The sequence below is a fragment of the Plenodomus lingam genome (assembly GCF_022343315.1).
Source record: "Plenodomus lingam strain CAN1 chromosome Unknown contig_12, whole genome shotgun sequence".
Lineage (NCBI taxonomy): Eukaryota > Fungi > Ascomycota > Dothideomycetes > Pleosporales > Leptosphaeriaceae > Plenodomus > Plenodomus lingam.
This window is the reverse complement of record NW_027093930.1, coordinates 246563-259581: the sequence shown is the minus strand read 5'-3', so window position 1 is coordinate 259581 and position 13019 is coordinate 246563. Positions and strand designations below refer to the sequence as shown.

The 13019-nt window shown below is 54.1% G+C and overlaps 5 protein-coding genes across 5 annotated transcripts; 2 read left to right on the top strand and 3 right to left on the bottom strand.

Moving 5' to 3' along the window:
• Positions 1–467: 467 nt before the first annotated feature.
• Positions 468–1985, bottom strand: IAQ61_001320 (uncharacterized protein; the record flags this gene model as incomplete). Its single annotated transcript, XM_003839577.2, has 1 exon — positions 468–1985. The coding sequence occupies one exon, from the start codon at positions 1983–1985 to the stop codon at positions 468–470; it is 1518 nt and encodes a 505-aa protein (XP_003839625.2).
• A 361-nt stretch (positions 1986–2346) lies between these two features.
• On the bottom strand, positions 2347–7906 carry IAQ61_001319 (uncharacterized protein; the record flags this gene model as incomplete). Its single annotated transcript, XM_066095060.1, has 8 exons — positions 2347–2655; positions 2707–3766; positions 3822–4497; positions 4986–5074; positions 5212–5236; positions 5440–5711; positions 5790–7696; positions 7775–7906. The coding sequence occupies 8 exons, from the start codon at positions 7904–7906 to the stop codon at positions 2347–2349; spliced, it is 4470 nt and encodes a 1489-aa protein (XP_065954908.1).
• Positions 7907–7995: 89 nt separating this feature from the next.
• On the top strand, positions 7996–8386 carry IAQ61_001318 (uncharacterized protein; the record flags this gene model as incomplete). The annotated part of the gene is made up of 2 exons (XM_066095059.1): positions 7996–8137; positions 8289–8386. 2 exons carry the CDS (start codon positions 7996–7998, stop codon positions 8384–8386), a joined length of 240 nt encoding a protein of 79 aa, XP_065954907.1.
• Positions 8387–8578: 192 nt separating this feature from the next.
• Positions 8579–10576, bottom strand: IAQ61_001317 (uncharacterized protein; the record flags this gene model as incomplete). The annotated part of the gene is made up of 1 exon (XM_003839574.1): positions 8579–10576. The coding sequence occupies one exon, from the start codon at positions 10574–10576 to the stop codon at positions 8579–8581; it is 1998 nt and encodes a 665-aa protein (XP_003839622.1).
• Positions 10577–10927: 351 nt separating this feature from the next.
• IAQ61_001316 (uncharacterized protein) lies at positions 10928–12720 on the top strand. Its single transcript, XM_003839573.2, has 2 exons — positions 10928–11321; positions 11393–12720. Exons 1-2 carry the CDS (start codon positions 11262–11264, stop codon positions 11915–11917), a joined length of 585 nt encoding a protein of 194 aa, XP_003839621.1. The 5' UTR covers positions 10928–11261; the 3' UTR covers positions 11918–12720.
• The last annotated feature ends 299 nt before the right edge of the window (positions 12721–13019 follow it).

Genomic DNA, 13019 nt, shown 5'->3' with positions numbered 1-13019 from the left:
CACAAAAATGATATGCAGAATATCTTTTTTTGCTGCAAATCTGTGTCTCGTATTGCATCCTATGTAGTACATGGCGTATACTTCATATAACCTATCATCCGTCACCCATTGTGCTTTCAATGTCTGCCTCACCTACTACCGGTAAAGTTTCAACTTTGTGCCAAGCGCTTCCTCTGTATGTGCCGGCGAGCGAGAAGAGCAGAGTAGAGCATGAATTGTGCCTACATTATCTTGGAGAGCGTTATACATGGGTCGTCCCTTGCTAACCGTGTGAAAGTTTGGCTTTCAACCAGGATGTACCTCGCAGCAACCATTAAGCCTTCTAAAGGCGCCACTCCCGTAAAGTGCAGTGAACATGGTCGGTCGGTATTTCCACTCTTTGGTCAACTTGTTTTCCAAGTTCTGTTCCCGTCACGTGCCCCAGTCTTCGCGGGGACCTATCAAGAGTCGGACATCTGAGTAGATCACTAGGCAGTGAAATTGTGCGCGAGCCTCCTGAGTTTGCCTCGCATCCCTCGTCGTAACGCCGCTCTCTCCCGACTCTTCTGCCGCTGCGCTGGGTCCATTCCATCAACACAGCCGAAAGACGAGGTAGATAGGACTGACGCAGCACGAGACCGATATGAGGGTGGTGGCGGTCCAGAGAAGTAGGTGGGAGCGTCCGAGAGATCACCCATGGAATCCTCTTGATCTCGGTCTCCGGAAGCGGTCGACGGTCGCGTGCTGTCACTACTCCTAGAAGTCCAGGGAAACCTCGTATTTATACGGCGATCAAGATTGCTTTTCAGGCCGCAGAGTGTGCTCAAGGGTACTCCAAACTGAGCAGTTTTGTTTTCAGTTGGCTCATCAAAGATCGCTGCAGTTTCATGTGCCGTAGACGGCCGAATAGCAGAGTCTCGGATAGAGTGTGGACGAGATAAGAGCTTAGGCGGGGCAGCCTGGGCCATCTGTTCATAGGAGAAAGCTAAGACTGGCATTGAAGTTGACCGCCTATCCAGCTTGCGCACTGCGAGATGCTGAGATCCTGCACGCAGCATTGACGGCATCTGAACATGTACTTTTCTAGCACGCCCACGAAACGGCTTGATGTGCTGACTTTGTGCTGTAGGTGGCCTTCTCCGGTCCGGTTCCCTAATGATTGGGATGGCATGTTGTACTTGATTGGTATCTCTGATACCTGGAACCGTTGCTGTTCGCCAATACGGCAGACCGCCCATGAGCGGAGGACACGGTGTGATCGTGCTGGCTTCCAGCCATGCGTTGATATCCCGCATCACGTCTGCCTCTGGTCTTGGAGGGCGTAGTGGAGGCTGCACTTGGGTGGAGAAAGGAGTTCTTTTAGTGGAGAGTAGACGAGCTTGTACCGAAGGTGATGTGCTTGCGTTCGTCCCGGTGTGGACTGAGGGTGCGGTTCGTGGCCGCTGGATGGGCAGTGGAGCCTGACACTCCGGCTTCAGCATCTGACGAGAGGTAGTCTTGCGCAGTTGTCGCTGGAACCAGTGTCTCGGCCCGACGAGCCTGCTTTTGGGCACCTGTAAAGAGTTCTGAGTAGTTGTTGCTGGCATGCTGACTGGTGTCGAAGAAATTGCTCGTTGTATATCGGAAGCTGAGTGATGCGGGACAATAACACTAATGTGGAAAGAGTGTGAAAAGGGACTGGTGAGTGGAGGAAATGGAGGACTATTTCGAGGCCATTGTAGACCAGCAAGTGCCGCCTGCCTATAGTTCAATAGGTGAGGCAAGAGGTGACCATTTGCTAGCGTCATGTTGAGCTCGCGACTGGCAGTCACGTTGTCGCATGGTGGTAGGAACGCGCCCCAATTCAGGACCATGGTTGATTCCGCAAAAACGTCATCGCAGCGACTGGCGTTGAAATGGCTATGCATCGACAGACGGCCATGTTCTAGGGAATGAAGGTAGAATCTGGTTGTTGATCTTGGTTTCCCAGGGAGTGACGAAATGAGCAATTTCAACACCAAGATCATGGGTTCGCATTTCCATCTTGACACATTCGACTATGCCAATCGTTTGATTATATTAGGTATAACTCTGGTACTCGGGAGTAATAGTTTCTATGTACAATATACGAAACAGCAGCGAGGCCAATACGAGGCTGGGTATATGGGTATGCAGAAGAGGAAGACAAGCCATTTTGACAAGGACGAAGGGTACTCAAAGAAAATGTGGCAGACTATATGACAAAGAAAAAGAGGCAATGAAATGTAAAGTGATGCAACGAAATAGCAGCGCCGTTGTAGGTGCATGTACGCCGTGTGGAAACTTCCTCCCTCCTTCTATAAAAATATGCACATGTACACTTCGTCTATTCAGGTTGGTAAACGGTTCCTAGCCGCCCATTGAAACTCCTCCGTCATTCGAACCAACAAAAGCATTCGACATACTCATGTCCATTCTGAGAAACTGGTCTTGGTGATTGTCCATACCCTCCAACCCTGTGGACATGGTCATGCCACCACCAAGGCCATTGTTGGGACTGATGGTGTGAGGGTCCATCATAGCCAGCGAAGGGCGTCGACTATTGTCAGCGGAACTAATGTGTTGTATGTGCGGTGACATTTGCTGGTGCTGAAGTGGGCTAAAGTTTTGGTTCCGCGATGTGTTCATGTGCTGACGAGCAGCAGCCCAAGCCTGTGCCTGTGCCTGTGCCTGAGCTTGAGCATGGGCTTGAGCGTGCTCAGCACGTACCTGTGCCATGGCTTGCGTAATGTTCAGCGGGGTCTGCATGTGTGATTGCATTTGCTGGGGAGGGCGAAGGGAAGTTGATTGTTGTGGCATATGTAGTTGAAGATGTTGATGTGAAGAATGGGACTGCATCTGGTGCTGCATCTGATCCATGGGATTTTCGTCTGATACTGTGTGCGGGGTAAGGCCAATAGCATCGTCGTCATCGTCACCTTCTGCATCGACCTGGTCGCCTGCATCGCCATTAATGGTAGGAGGAGCAGTGAAGGGACCCTCCATCCTGACTGGACTTGGTTGCTGTGGTGGATTGACCGTTGCAAAGTGTTGTTGGGGAAGGCTGGTCATGGAGCAGCTTCGTGTTGCGGCTTGATTATTAGGGAGAGGCTTTTGGGCAGCCATACCGGCCACCGACGCTTTCTTTTCGCGGATGGCAGACCTCCACTTCTCAATCAGTCGTTCATAGTCCCAGTTGCGATGGTCCATGCCGTATTTACCCAGCTCTTTCGCCGTATCTCGGCCAAGGTGTATGCTGATGAGAGGTACATCAGGCGCTCCTGCCGTCCAGCGATTGGCTTTCAGATATTCAATCTCTCGTCGTGCATTCTCGAGCTGTACCTCAGCCTCGTGCCGCTGATCGTCTGCACGTACGTAGCAGCGTAACACCTCAATCTGCCAGCACTCTTGTCTGACCTGATCTGTCTGACGAGTCCAGTGATTGTATGCGTCTGCAATGTGGCAAAAGAGCTTTTGAGGGTCAGGGTCAAACAGAGGGGGGGTCGGCAGCGGAGAAGTGGCTGCCGAAGAGGCGTTGGATTGGGAGCCAGACGGATAGACTTGGTTGATCTGGCGCTGGCGCTGTTGGGCGAGTAGGCGTGCGCGGACCTGCTTGTTCAGAGCCTCATACTGCTTCTGGCCAGGCGGGGAAATGGGCCAGGACTCGGCCGTCGCGAAGGGCGTGGGGGAGAAGAGGGTGGTCGGCGCGGGGAGGATGCGCAGGCAGAGCGAGGGGAAGTTGAGAGAGTAGGGGTCGAAGTCGAACAGGCAGGAGCCCGTTACCCTAGCGCTACAGGTGAGTTTTGTTAGTGACGCCTTGGGACGGGCAGTAAGCAGGCACCTACTTGGCTTCTCGCACGCTCTTCAGCAGCTCCCTCAGCGCCATTTCCGTCGCACGTGCAATCTCGGCCTCTTCCTCTGATTTCCGCCGCTGGACGAGGTCCGCCTTTTGCAACTGCCGCGAAGAGTCGCGCCGCACGTCAGGCGTCTTGGTGGCAGCGGTCCGCGCCGACTGCCAGCCAATGTCGCGGAACTGCTGGCGTGCTCTCCCCATGTCGAGCTGGTCGTCGTGGTCTACGTCGGGGCTGTCGACCAGCATGGACGAGTCATCGCGGGCTACGTTCTTCTTGTGGGCAGGGGTGCTGGTGCCGCTGTCATCGCGTCGTGGGGTCGAGGACATGCTGTTTTTTGCTTGGCGCCGTGTGATGCCACCCCGCAGTTTGCGGATCTCGTCGACCAGATGGATGCCATCGGGGGCCTTTGGATTCTTTTGGCGTATGTAGAGGTCTAAATGACGGCCCAGGCTCGAAGAGGTGAACGCCTGGCCACAGAAGGGGCAGTTTTTATCCTTGGCTGCCTTGAGCCCAGAGTCTGTCGTTGAGCGCGGGGTGTCTGTGTTATTGTTGGCGGCAGGGGCACTGCCCGAGGAGGAGGAAGAGGCAGAGGTGGTGGCGGCAGTGGCGGTGGAGGTAGCAGGGGCAGTGTCGGTTGTGATTGTAGTTGTGGCAGCAGCAGTCGTAGCTGCCGTGTTGTTTGAGCTGTTGTTGCTATTACTATTACGATTGTTGTTGGTGTTGTTGTTTCCGTCGTTATTGTTGTTGTGATTGTGATTGTGATTGTGATTGTTATTGTCTTTAAGAGTAGTGGCGGTGGTTGCTTCGGCGTCGGCCATTGTGGTGCCAGGCATTGGGCTCAGGGTTCCCAGGCTCGGGCTTGTTTCGAAACGCAGCGTCGTTCATGCAGGCGGGCGCGAAGAGGGACGGGTAACTACAGCATTACTATGTCGGCTCGAAGAGGAAACGGGGCGCAAAAGGAGGTCAGCATGGCAGGCAAGCAGGGTGGTGTGGGCAATCAACGGCTAATGAAAGAGAGAGAAAGAGAGGGGGGAGAGGAAAGAGACGCCCAATAGAGGCTGCCAGACAAAAAAGGAGCAGCGACGGGTTTGCAACCAAAGGTCCCGCCAGCTCAGGAGCTCCAGAGTCCATGATCATCGCCTGGTGTGGACGCACGCGGCGCCCTCTGTGCCCACCAGCAGCGGGAACCACCCGCAACGCCGCCGCCTTGGCCTCGACTGCCGACCTCGACCGTGACTGGCGACCTAGTACACATGTAAGAGGTAGGTACTACGTACTGTACGTTACTCTAGCAGTGTGTAGAGTTGTAGCTGGAGCTGCTATACAGGTGCCTAGGTAGACTGGACCCTGTGTGGTTCGTTGTAGGGTCTCTGTAACTTACCGGTCCGGTGCTGACCTCACTACTGCTACGGTACGTGGGTACCGGTACCTTGTACCATACGGTAGTATAGGTACTCAGTGGGTATAACACACTCTCGCCACTACAACCACAACCACTAACCACATCCATAATCCTCCCCACAACCACTACCACGACACCGCCCTATCCTCCTCACAACAACACAGTACTTGGTACCTAGGATGAGAGCTACTGGTATCTACCACGTACACAGAGTAGCTTTCCCAGCTGCCCTGGCCGCAAGCTCCTCGTATTGCTGCATGCCCCTCTCCAGTCTGGTCAGCTGCCCCTTGGCCAATCGATAAACAGCTCCTCGACCTCGAGCTACCCCTGTGCCAGTCCCTGTCTCTTCTTCTGCTTCTTCTGCTTCTGTTTCTTCCCTATCCGCGCCATCGTCAGCCTCGCCGCCCCTCCTCGGATCCATCCCACCTGCCCCTGGCGCTAGTCGTCGTCTATACGGCGACATGCCTTCCACTACACACCTGCCCTCTCCGTTAGTCACCGTACCTAGTCGTGCTTCTCGCCCACAATCAACATGGAAACCTTCGACTGTGCCCTACCTCATGAAGAATCGGTCATGCGTGACTACCACCAACGCGCCCTCATACTGCTGCAACGCCAACACCAGGCTCACAATCGTGTCCCCGTCCAGATGGGTCGTCACCTCGTCCAGGATGAGCAGCTGCGGGGGTGGCCATAGCAGCTTGGCAAGCGCAACCCGCACCTTCTGCCCCCCCGAGAGCAAAAGGAGGGGAACATGGGACACGGTCTGGCCATGCAGCCCTAGGTTGCCCAGTAGCTCTCTGGCCTCCTTCTCCTGCATCCCGCCTCCGCACCCAGCTCGAGTGCTCTCCAGCGCCATCACGTGTTGCAGAGCCGTAGTCTGGTTGTCCATCCGTCCCACCGCCCTCATTTGCTCCACAGACTGCTGCGAAAACCGTCCGATCCTGGCTCTCGCATGACGGCTGACGGTGCCAGACGTGGGCTCGCGACCGCCTGGTTCACTACTTCCCAGGAGGAGAGAGACCAAGGTCGTCTTGCCAGACCCATTGAGCCCTGCGATCCCTATCCTCCCCCCCGCTGTCACTGTCAGCTGGATCTTCTTCAAGACAGGGCATCGATCCTGCCCAGGGTAGGCAAACGACACATTCTCGAGGCTGACCAACGCTCCAGGAAACCTCAGGTCGGGAGGCTGTTGCGGGAACGAGAGGGAGACGGGGGGGTCAAAGTCGGGCACCTCAATCTCCGCACGCTTGCTCGTATGGTAACCCCCAAGATCGCGATTGAGCTTGAATCGGCCGCCTCCGAGTCCGACTTCCAGTCCCATTCGTTCGTCGAGCTTCTTCTTGCGTGAGGCTGCTTGCTTCAGCTTCCTATCGTCCCCTTTCTCCTTGGCTGCCTTGATGTTCCCCGCGATCGTCTTCTCCATATGTTTCTTCTGTTTCTCCTGCGCATCCTTCATCTTCCTCATATGTTTTACCTTCTTCCATCGTTCAGCTTCGTACACACTGAGGCCTCCTCGAAACGTCTCAAGCTTTTGATGGCGCAAGAGAATTAGTTCTTCCGCCACCGCATCGCCAAAGTCGCGGTCATGTGTCGTGACGAGAAGAGTAGTCTCCTCTAGGTGGCGGAGATAGTCCTGCAGCCAGAGAATGGACGGCAGGTCCAGGAAGTGGGTCGGTTCATCCAGCAACAAGATATCTGCCGGTTGGGTGAGTGCACATGCAAGTTCGCAGCGGGTTTTCCATCCACCAGAGAGCTCAGAAATCGGGCCATCGATACGTTCAGCTGGGAAGCCCAAGCCCAATAACACCACCCGCGCCTTTGCTTCTGCTTTTCCGGCATCCATCAGCTCCAAGGATGCCTGTGCATCTGCGAGCATATCGGCAGCTGCTTGCGTCTCTGCACTGATCTGCTTGGCGTCCATGTCCGCCTCATGCCGCCTCACTTGCGTAACGGACGCTCCAAATCGCCCCTCTAGTTGTACAAGCTCCTTCCTTGCCTGCTTGCCTCTCGCACCACTTCTTCTCTCTGCTATCCGATGCCCTTCTTTCAACCGGACTGCCAGTCGTTCATGGCAAATCTGTCTATAGGCCCTAGCAGGCGCTAGGGCATCCGAAGACGACTCAAAAGCTTCCTGGAGTCTTCTCTCTTCCCGAGTGTATTGCTCTCGAGCGCGATGGCCCCTCATCACATACCGTAGCACTGTGTCACGCTCCCCGACTGCTTCTGCCTCTATCTGCCTCTTGTCTTCGCCGTAATCTTTTTCAGTCTGGCCTAGCAACAGAATCGTTGTACTCCAAGGGATCCCAGGTATCAATCCATTAGCAATGGCCTGAAGTAAAGTTGACTTTCCCACCCCGTTACGACCAACAAGAACGTAATGACGTGATGCGACGAGATGAAGTGTTGTGCGCGAAAGGAGTTCGCGGTTTGCCACTGAAATGGAAAGATCGTTGATGAGGATCTGTTCATGTGTAAGCCTGGATTGGGTGGGAAGTTTCTTGAGGAGAGTAGGGGTGGTGTGGTGCCAGGGGTAATTGACCTCCTTCGAGGCAGGTGCATCAATAGCATCCAGTGCGTAGCGCGATTGTTGCGCAGTCACTGTGATGTAACCACCACCTGGATGCTCCATGTCCTCTTGTGATGGCATCCTATCCTTGTTTCTGCGAACCATGATGTCTGGCTACTCTTTGTCGATGAGGTTGTCTCTTTCAATGGTCTTCTCCAGTCGGACGATGCAACGTACGAGTGAACGAACCTGGAATGCTTGCTTCCATCCTGGTTCACTATCTTGAAAAGGAAACCACGACTTTATACAGCCGCTTCTCAAGCCAGGCGCGACACAAGAGTTGCGATAGACCCTTGGGAAGTTGGGATGCCAAGACGATGTGCGAACTGGCTCAGGGTGAGTCGACTGTGTGGAATCCCATTGGTTGGTCAGTCACTTCCTAGTCCCTGATCACGAAGGTGCTCGGTTACCTACTTTTGGAAGCACGAGCACCCTTCCAAGACAACCAATTACTAGCCGTCTTCTTGAGTCGCTAACAGTGTGTCAGGCTATCGACAAAGTACAGCTGTCTGCTCTACAGCGTCCTCTGAGCTTAGTCTACAAGAGGACTACATCAGTGTCAAGCTCTACACTACCAAACGATGATTTTGGTGGCTTTGTGCCTTTTTAAGCCACCACATGTGTCAACGGCCAAAGGATAGGATGCCTTTTGTACCAAAACTTGAGATGACGATATGGGGTGGCCACAATCACGAACCTGACCACGCTTTTAATTCCAAAAAACTTGGTATTCATGGGTATCTAAAATGGCTGAAAAGAATTACATCCCTCTAGGCTCTACCACTCCAACCGATCATCACAGGTCAATCGTACATCCCATCTATCCTCACCCTTCATCACCTCACCACCCTTATTGACACTCGCTACTACCCGTCTCAGATCGCTAATCATCTCTCCAGGTCCCGAGGCAAACACATCCGTCGGTCCATGTACCGTGCCTGAGACAAATTGTGCCACAACCTCGGCCAGATCTGGACGAGCTTGATAGTGATTTAAGCCCAATTCGGCCTTGGACACACCGTGCACCGAGAGCGCAGACGAGACGGATGCGGAGGACGACGAGGTGTTGGTAGAGGCAGGTTCGATTTCCTTTGCACAGTCATTTGCAATCGCTTTCTCGGCCTTGGCGGGCGGTGCGAGGTCCATTTCTTCCGAGGCGCGCGTCACGTGGATGTGGATTCCGGTGCGTAGGTTCTTGCATTTGCGTTTTAAGATAGCAAGTTCAGGCGCAACCCAGTCGATGTCTCTTCTGCGACGAATGACCCACACAAGAGACATGTGGCGATCTGGTGTCTGGGGGCGGGAGGCAAGTTCCAGGAGTACAGGGAGAACGTAGGTGATTCCCGTGCCACCTGCGACGCAAAGGACGTTTGCGTTGGACGAAAGGTTCTTCATGGTTTTCTCGCCGTAGGGGCCGGTCAAGACGACAGAGAGCCTCGCATCGGCCATGAGGTTGTCGCGGGAATCTTCGCCTTCTACTTTCTGTGCGATGCGTCTTGCGGAGAGAGCTGCAATTTTCTTGGTTTCACCCTTTTTGGCGCGGAAGATGTACGAGTGGTGTTGCGTATCGGCGCCGTAGATGGGTAGGCTGAGAGGAGTGAAAGGATGAGATTGCCAGATGCTACTTTCGGGGAACATGAGATAAAAGTGCTGGCCGACACTCCACGGATCTTGCGGGTGGTCAAAGTCAAGGCGAACAATGTCGCCGTTTGTTTCATCCTTGAAGAAGGTGATGTTAGCAGTTGCGGCGCGGAAACCCATGTGGCCCGAGGGAAGGAAGTTGTAATGCATCAATGCGGTTCTCGCAAATCTGACGCCGCGGTCGATGAACCATACAATGAGGCCAGGGAGAAGGAAGACCTTGAGTTGCTCCCAGTGGCCCCAGCATGCGCCAATGTATACCATGGCGAGCACGTAGTGGGCTTTGCGGAAAAACTCATAGCCGGTCAGTCGGATTCCCCAGGGTGTAGAGAGGAGTACGAGTAGGGTGAGAAGGATCATGGCGACGAGTCCCCAGACCATGTAGGTTTGAACGATCCAATCTAGACCGACGCTTGGCTGTGGTTGGTAGAGACGGATTTCAATGATGCACCAGCCGATGGTGTGGAGGACCGATTGTGCAAAGATGATGTAGCCCAGCCATCGGTGGAGGAAGTTGAAGCTCTGGTAGGGAAGGCCAGTGACCAGGGACAAGATGGACTCCCGGCTCGACAGCATGACGGAGAGAGGTGTGAGGGCGTAGGCCAGCACACCGACGCGGTCAGACCACGGGCCAAGACTGGTGCGGATGTTGTAGACGCCGGGCAGCTTCTTGACGGGAGTGACCCATTTCTGGTAGACGATGCCCACGAAGGAGAAGATGGTGAGATAGCCGGTGAGGACGAGGAGGGTCAGGACCTGGGTGCGGGTGACACGGCCAAAGATGGGCCTTGCAGCATCTGGCAGGAGATGGTGTCGTGCGTAGGCAGGCAGAGCTCGTTGCAGTCTTTCAAAAGAGCTGCGGGTATGTCTGACCTGCTCGCCAGCCTCGACTGGCATTGGCACGCCCGAGGGTTGCGAGCTGGCAAAATGGCGACCGACTGCCCAGATGATGAGGATGCCGCCGATGGTTGCCCAAATGATGCCAGTGTAGTACATGCCGAGGTCATGGCTGTGATAGACGACGTCGAGATAGGCGCAAGACCCTGGATCGTTGGTGCAGGGCAACACACGGTCCGCATATCCCCAATGCGGCTGCACCGTGCTGGCCTCGCTGAAGTTCTGAATGTGGACCATGATGGCTCTCAGAGACGCCCTTGGTGAGGAACGACACTGATCAATGCAGGCGTGGCCACTTGACGGCTGAGGTGGGACGCTTGCCACTGGTCCTGGGCACTGGACACAATTGGAAAGAAGACTGCGAGGTGGGTTGATGGCGTTGAGCTGGCCCTACATCTCCCCTCCCCCCAGCCCCGGGCCTGCTCGATCTCATATACTCCACGGCTACGGATGCAGACATATCAAAAGCGTAGGCGTGGGAGCATATTGCGGGCGTTTTGCCGGCGCCACCGACATAGTGTGCAGAGCCAAGCCTTCTAGATTAACATTGGGAATCTCAGAGACCATGCAAGCCGGCAAGCGTGCGTGAATTTGAGCAAATAACCCCACCACCCAAAGCCTTGCGAGTCGCATCCCACGCGGAACGCCAGTTGCTGCAGCTCGCATCTCCGGCTCGAACAGGCTGTCGGGTCCAAAGGATCTGCGCATGTCGCGCGAACCTGCAGCACCAATGACCATATGTATTGACCCGGCTGCACCCTCAACCCACCCCATCCTCCGCACCCGTTTGCGTTTTTTTGTTATCCAGTCCCGTCGAGAAGGGTGCTGTCGACATACGGTACCGGTACTCTGGTGGACACACTTTTGAGATAGAAAAAAAAAACACCAAGTGCAAATCAGATACCACCACCCTTCGCCCATCATGAGCCATCACGGCTCCTCGTCGGCCAACAGCACGGCCACTGGCACATGTCAGATGGAGGTAGGACGCATCTTTCTTTTCATCCATGGATAATGCCAGCGTCAAGTGTTCATACTGAAAATGTGCGACAGATGCTCTGGAACTGGAGAATTGTAGACTCCTGCTTCATCTCCAGCTCATGGCACATCCGCAACAATGCCATGTTCGCCGCCAGCTGCGTCGGCACCGTCCTGCTCGTCGTCTGTCTCGAGTTCCTCCGCAGAGTCGGGCACGAATATGATGCCCATCTCCTCCGCCAATTCCAACGCCAACTCCGCTCACAGCAAGCTGCATTGGCTGCAGCAACACCTGCCAACTGCTGCGATGGCCCCAGCTCCACGCTCGGTACCCAATTCGCGACATTCAGAGCCACTGGACTCCAGCAACTCGTCCGTGGAATCATCCACGCCATCACGCTCGGGGTTGCCTATCTAGTCATGTTGCTTGTCATGTATTACAATGGCTACATCTTCATCTCAGTGCTTTTAGGCGCGGTCTTGGGCAAGTTTTTGTGCGACTGGATGGTAGTAAGAATACCGTATGGCGAGGCGGGTGGTGAGAAAGATGAAAGGCGTACGTCGGTCGAAGCGTCAGGGCCGACTGGTTGCTGTGCCTGAATGACATCGCAGTGCTGAAGATGTGAGGAAACGATGAATGGGATACCCGACAACCCGACGACAATACTGTGCACACGGTAACATTGTCACTGCAGACCACTCTAAAATTACATGATCCCCAGCGGAAAGCCCATTGCAAATCATAAACCATGCGTGTGACCTCTGAGATTCTGGTGTCGGGCCTTGAAGTCCATGTGCAGTGGCGCTCGATCGTGGTGTAAATTAACTTTTCGTCCAAGTACTATCTTACTCAGTACCAGTCAATCACAGTCTAGATGTTACCACTACAGAGGCCCATGCAAAGCACCATCCCACCAGCATGGTTCTGGAACTTTATCCCACGTTTGTACCTTGACACATTCGCGTGGGCATTGCGCCATCGGCTCAAGCCGATTCATGTGATAACTTGCTCTTTCTATTGGAGCCAGCGAGTTCTCGACTCGACCGGCCAACTCCATCGGCTCATATTCGGACGCACATGATTGTTGAGCGCCGAAAACAAATATATTGTCGGATGATGTCTCTGTTGGGCACCGGACAACAACCAAAGTCGGCTGGATTCTCAATCCGGACTACGAGGCAGTTTGCGTGATTATGGACTCTTCATCGTGGACGAGCAAAGTGTGCAGGGGAACGAGAGAAGTCTCTTTTTTGTTCTGGAGTGCATGGAACATGTAGATTGCACCGTGCATGTGTTGTTCATGCATGGGCGATCATCTTGTCAACTCGTGGGTTGTCAGCGATTTGTCTTGCCCCGAAGCTAAGCACATCACTTCACACATCACTTGATTCGGTCATAGCAGTTGCAGGATAAAAACTTTTTGATGCCAAGCAGTTATACCAACATCCGTATCTATTAACCGATGGCTTCCGCGGCGCCCTGCGAGTACTATTACTGGTACACCAAAGTAAAACAGATATTGTCGGGCATCACCCCTCCATATTCCCACTTTGCTTGGGCTATTAGAAAAACAACTTGTGTCACTTGATTATGCTGCCATGTTATTCTAGATTGAGCAAGTCTACAGCCAAGACTTCTTCACTTCGTAGGAAAAGCGACTAACTCGGTAGTCTGCCAATGATTCTTCTTGCTCAAGCTGGC

Bases quoted from the DNA above. Each gene is read 5' to 3' on its own strand.
- IAQ61_001316 (XM_003839573.2), top strand. From the start codon at position 11,262: ATGAGCCATCACGGCTCCTCGTCGGCCAACAGCACGGCCACTGGCACA. The intron at 11,322-11,392 runs GTAGGACGCATC...AATGTGCGACAG, and splicing joins CTGGCACATGTCAGATGGAG to ATGCTCTGGAACTGGAGAAT.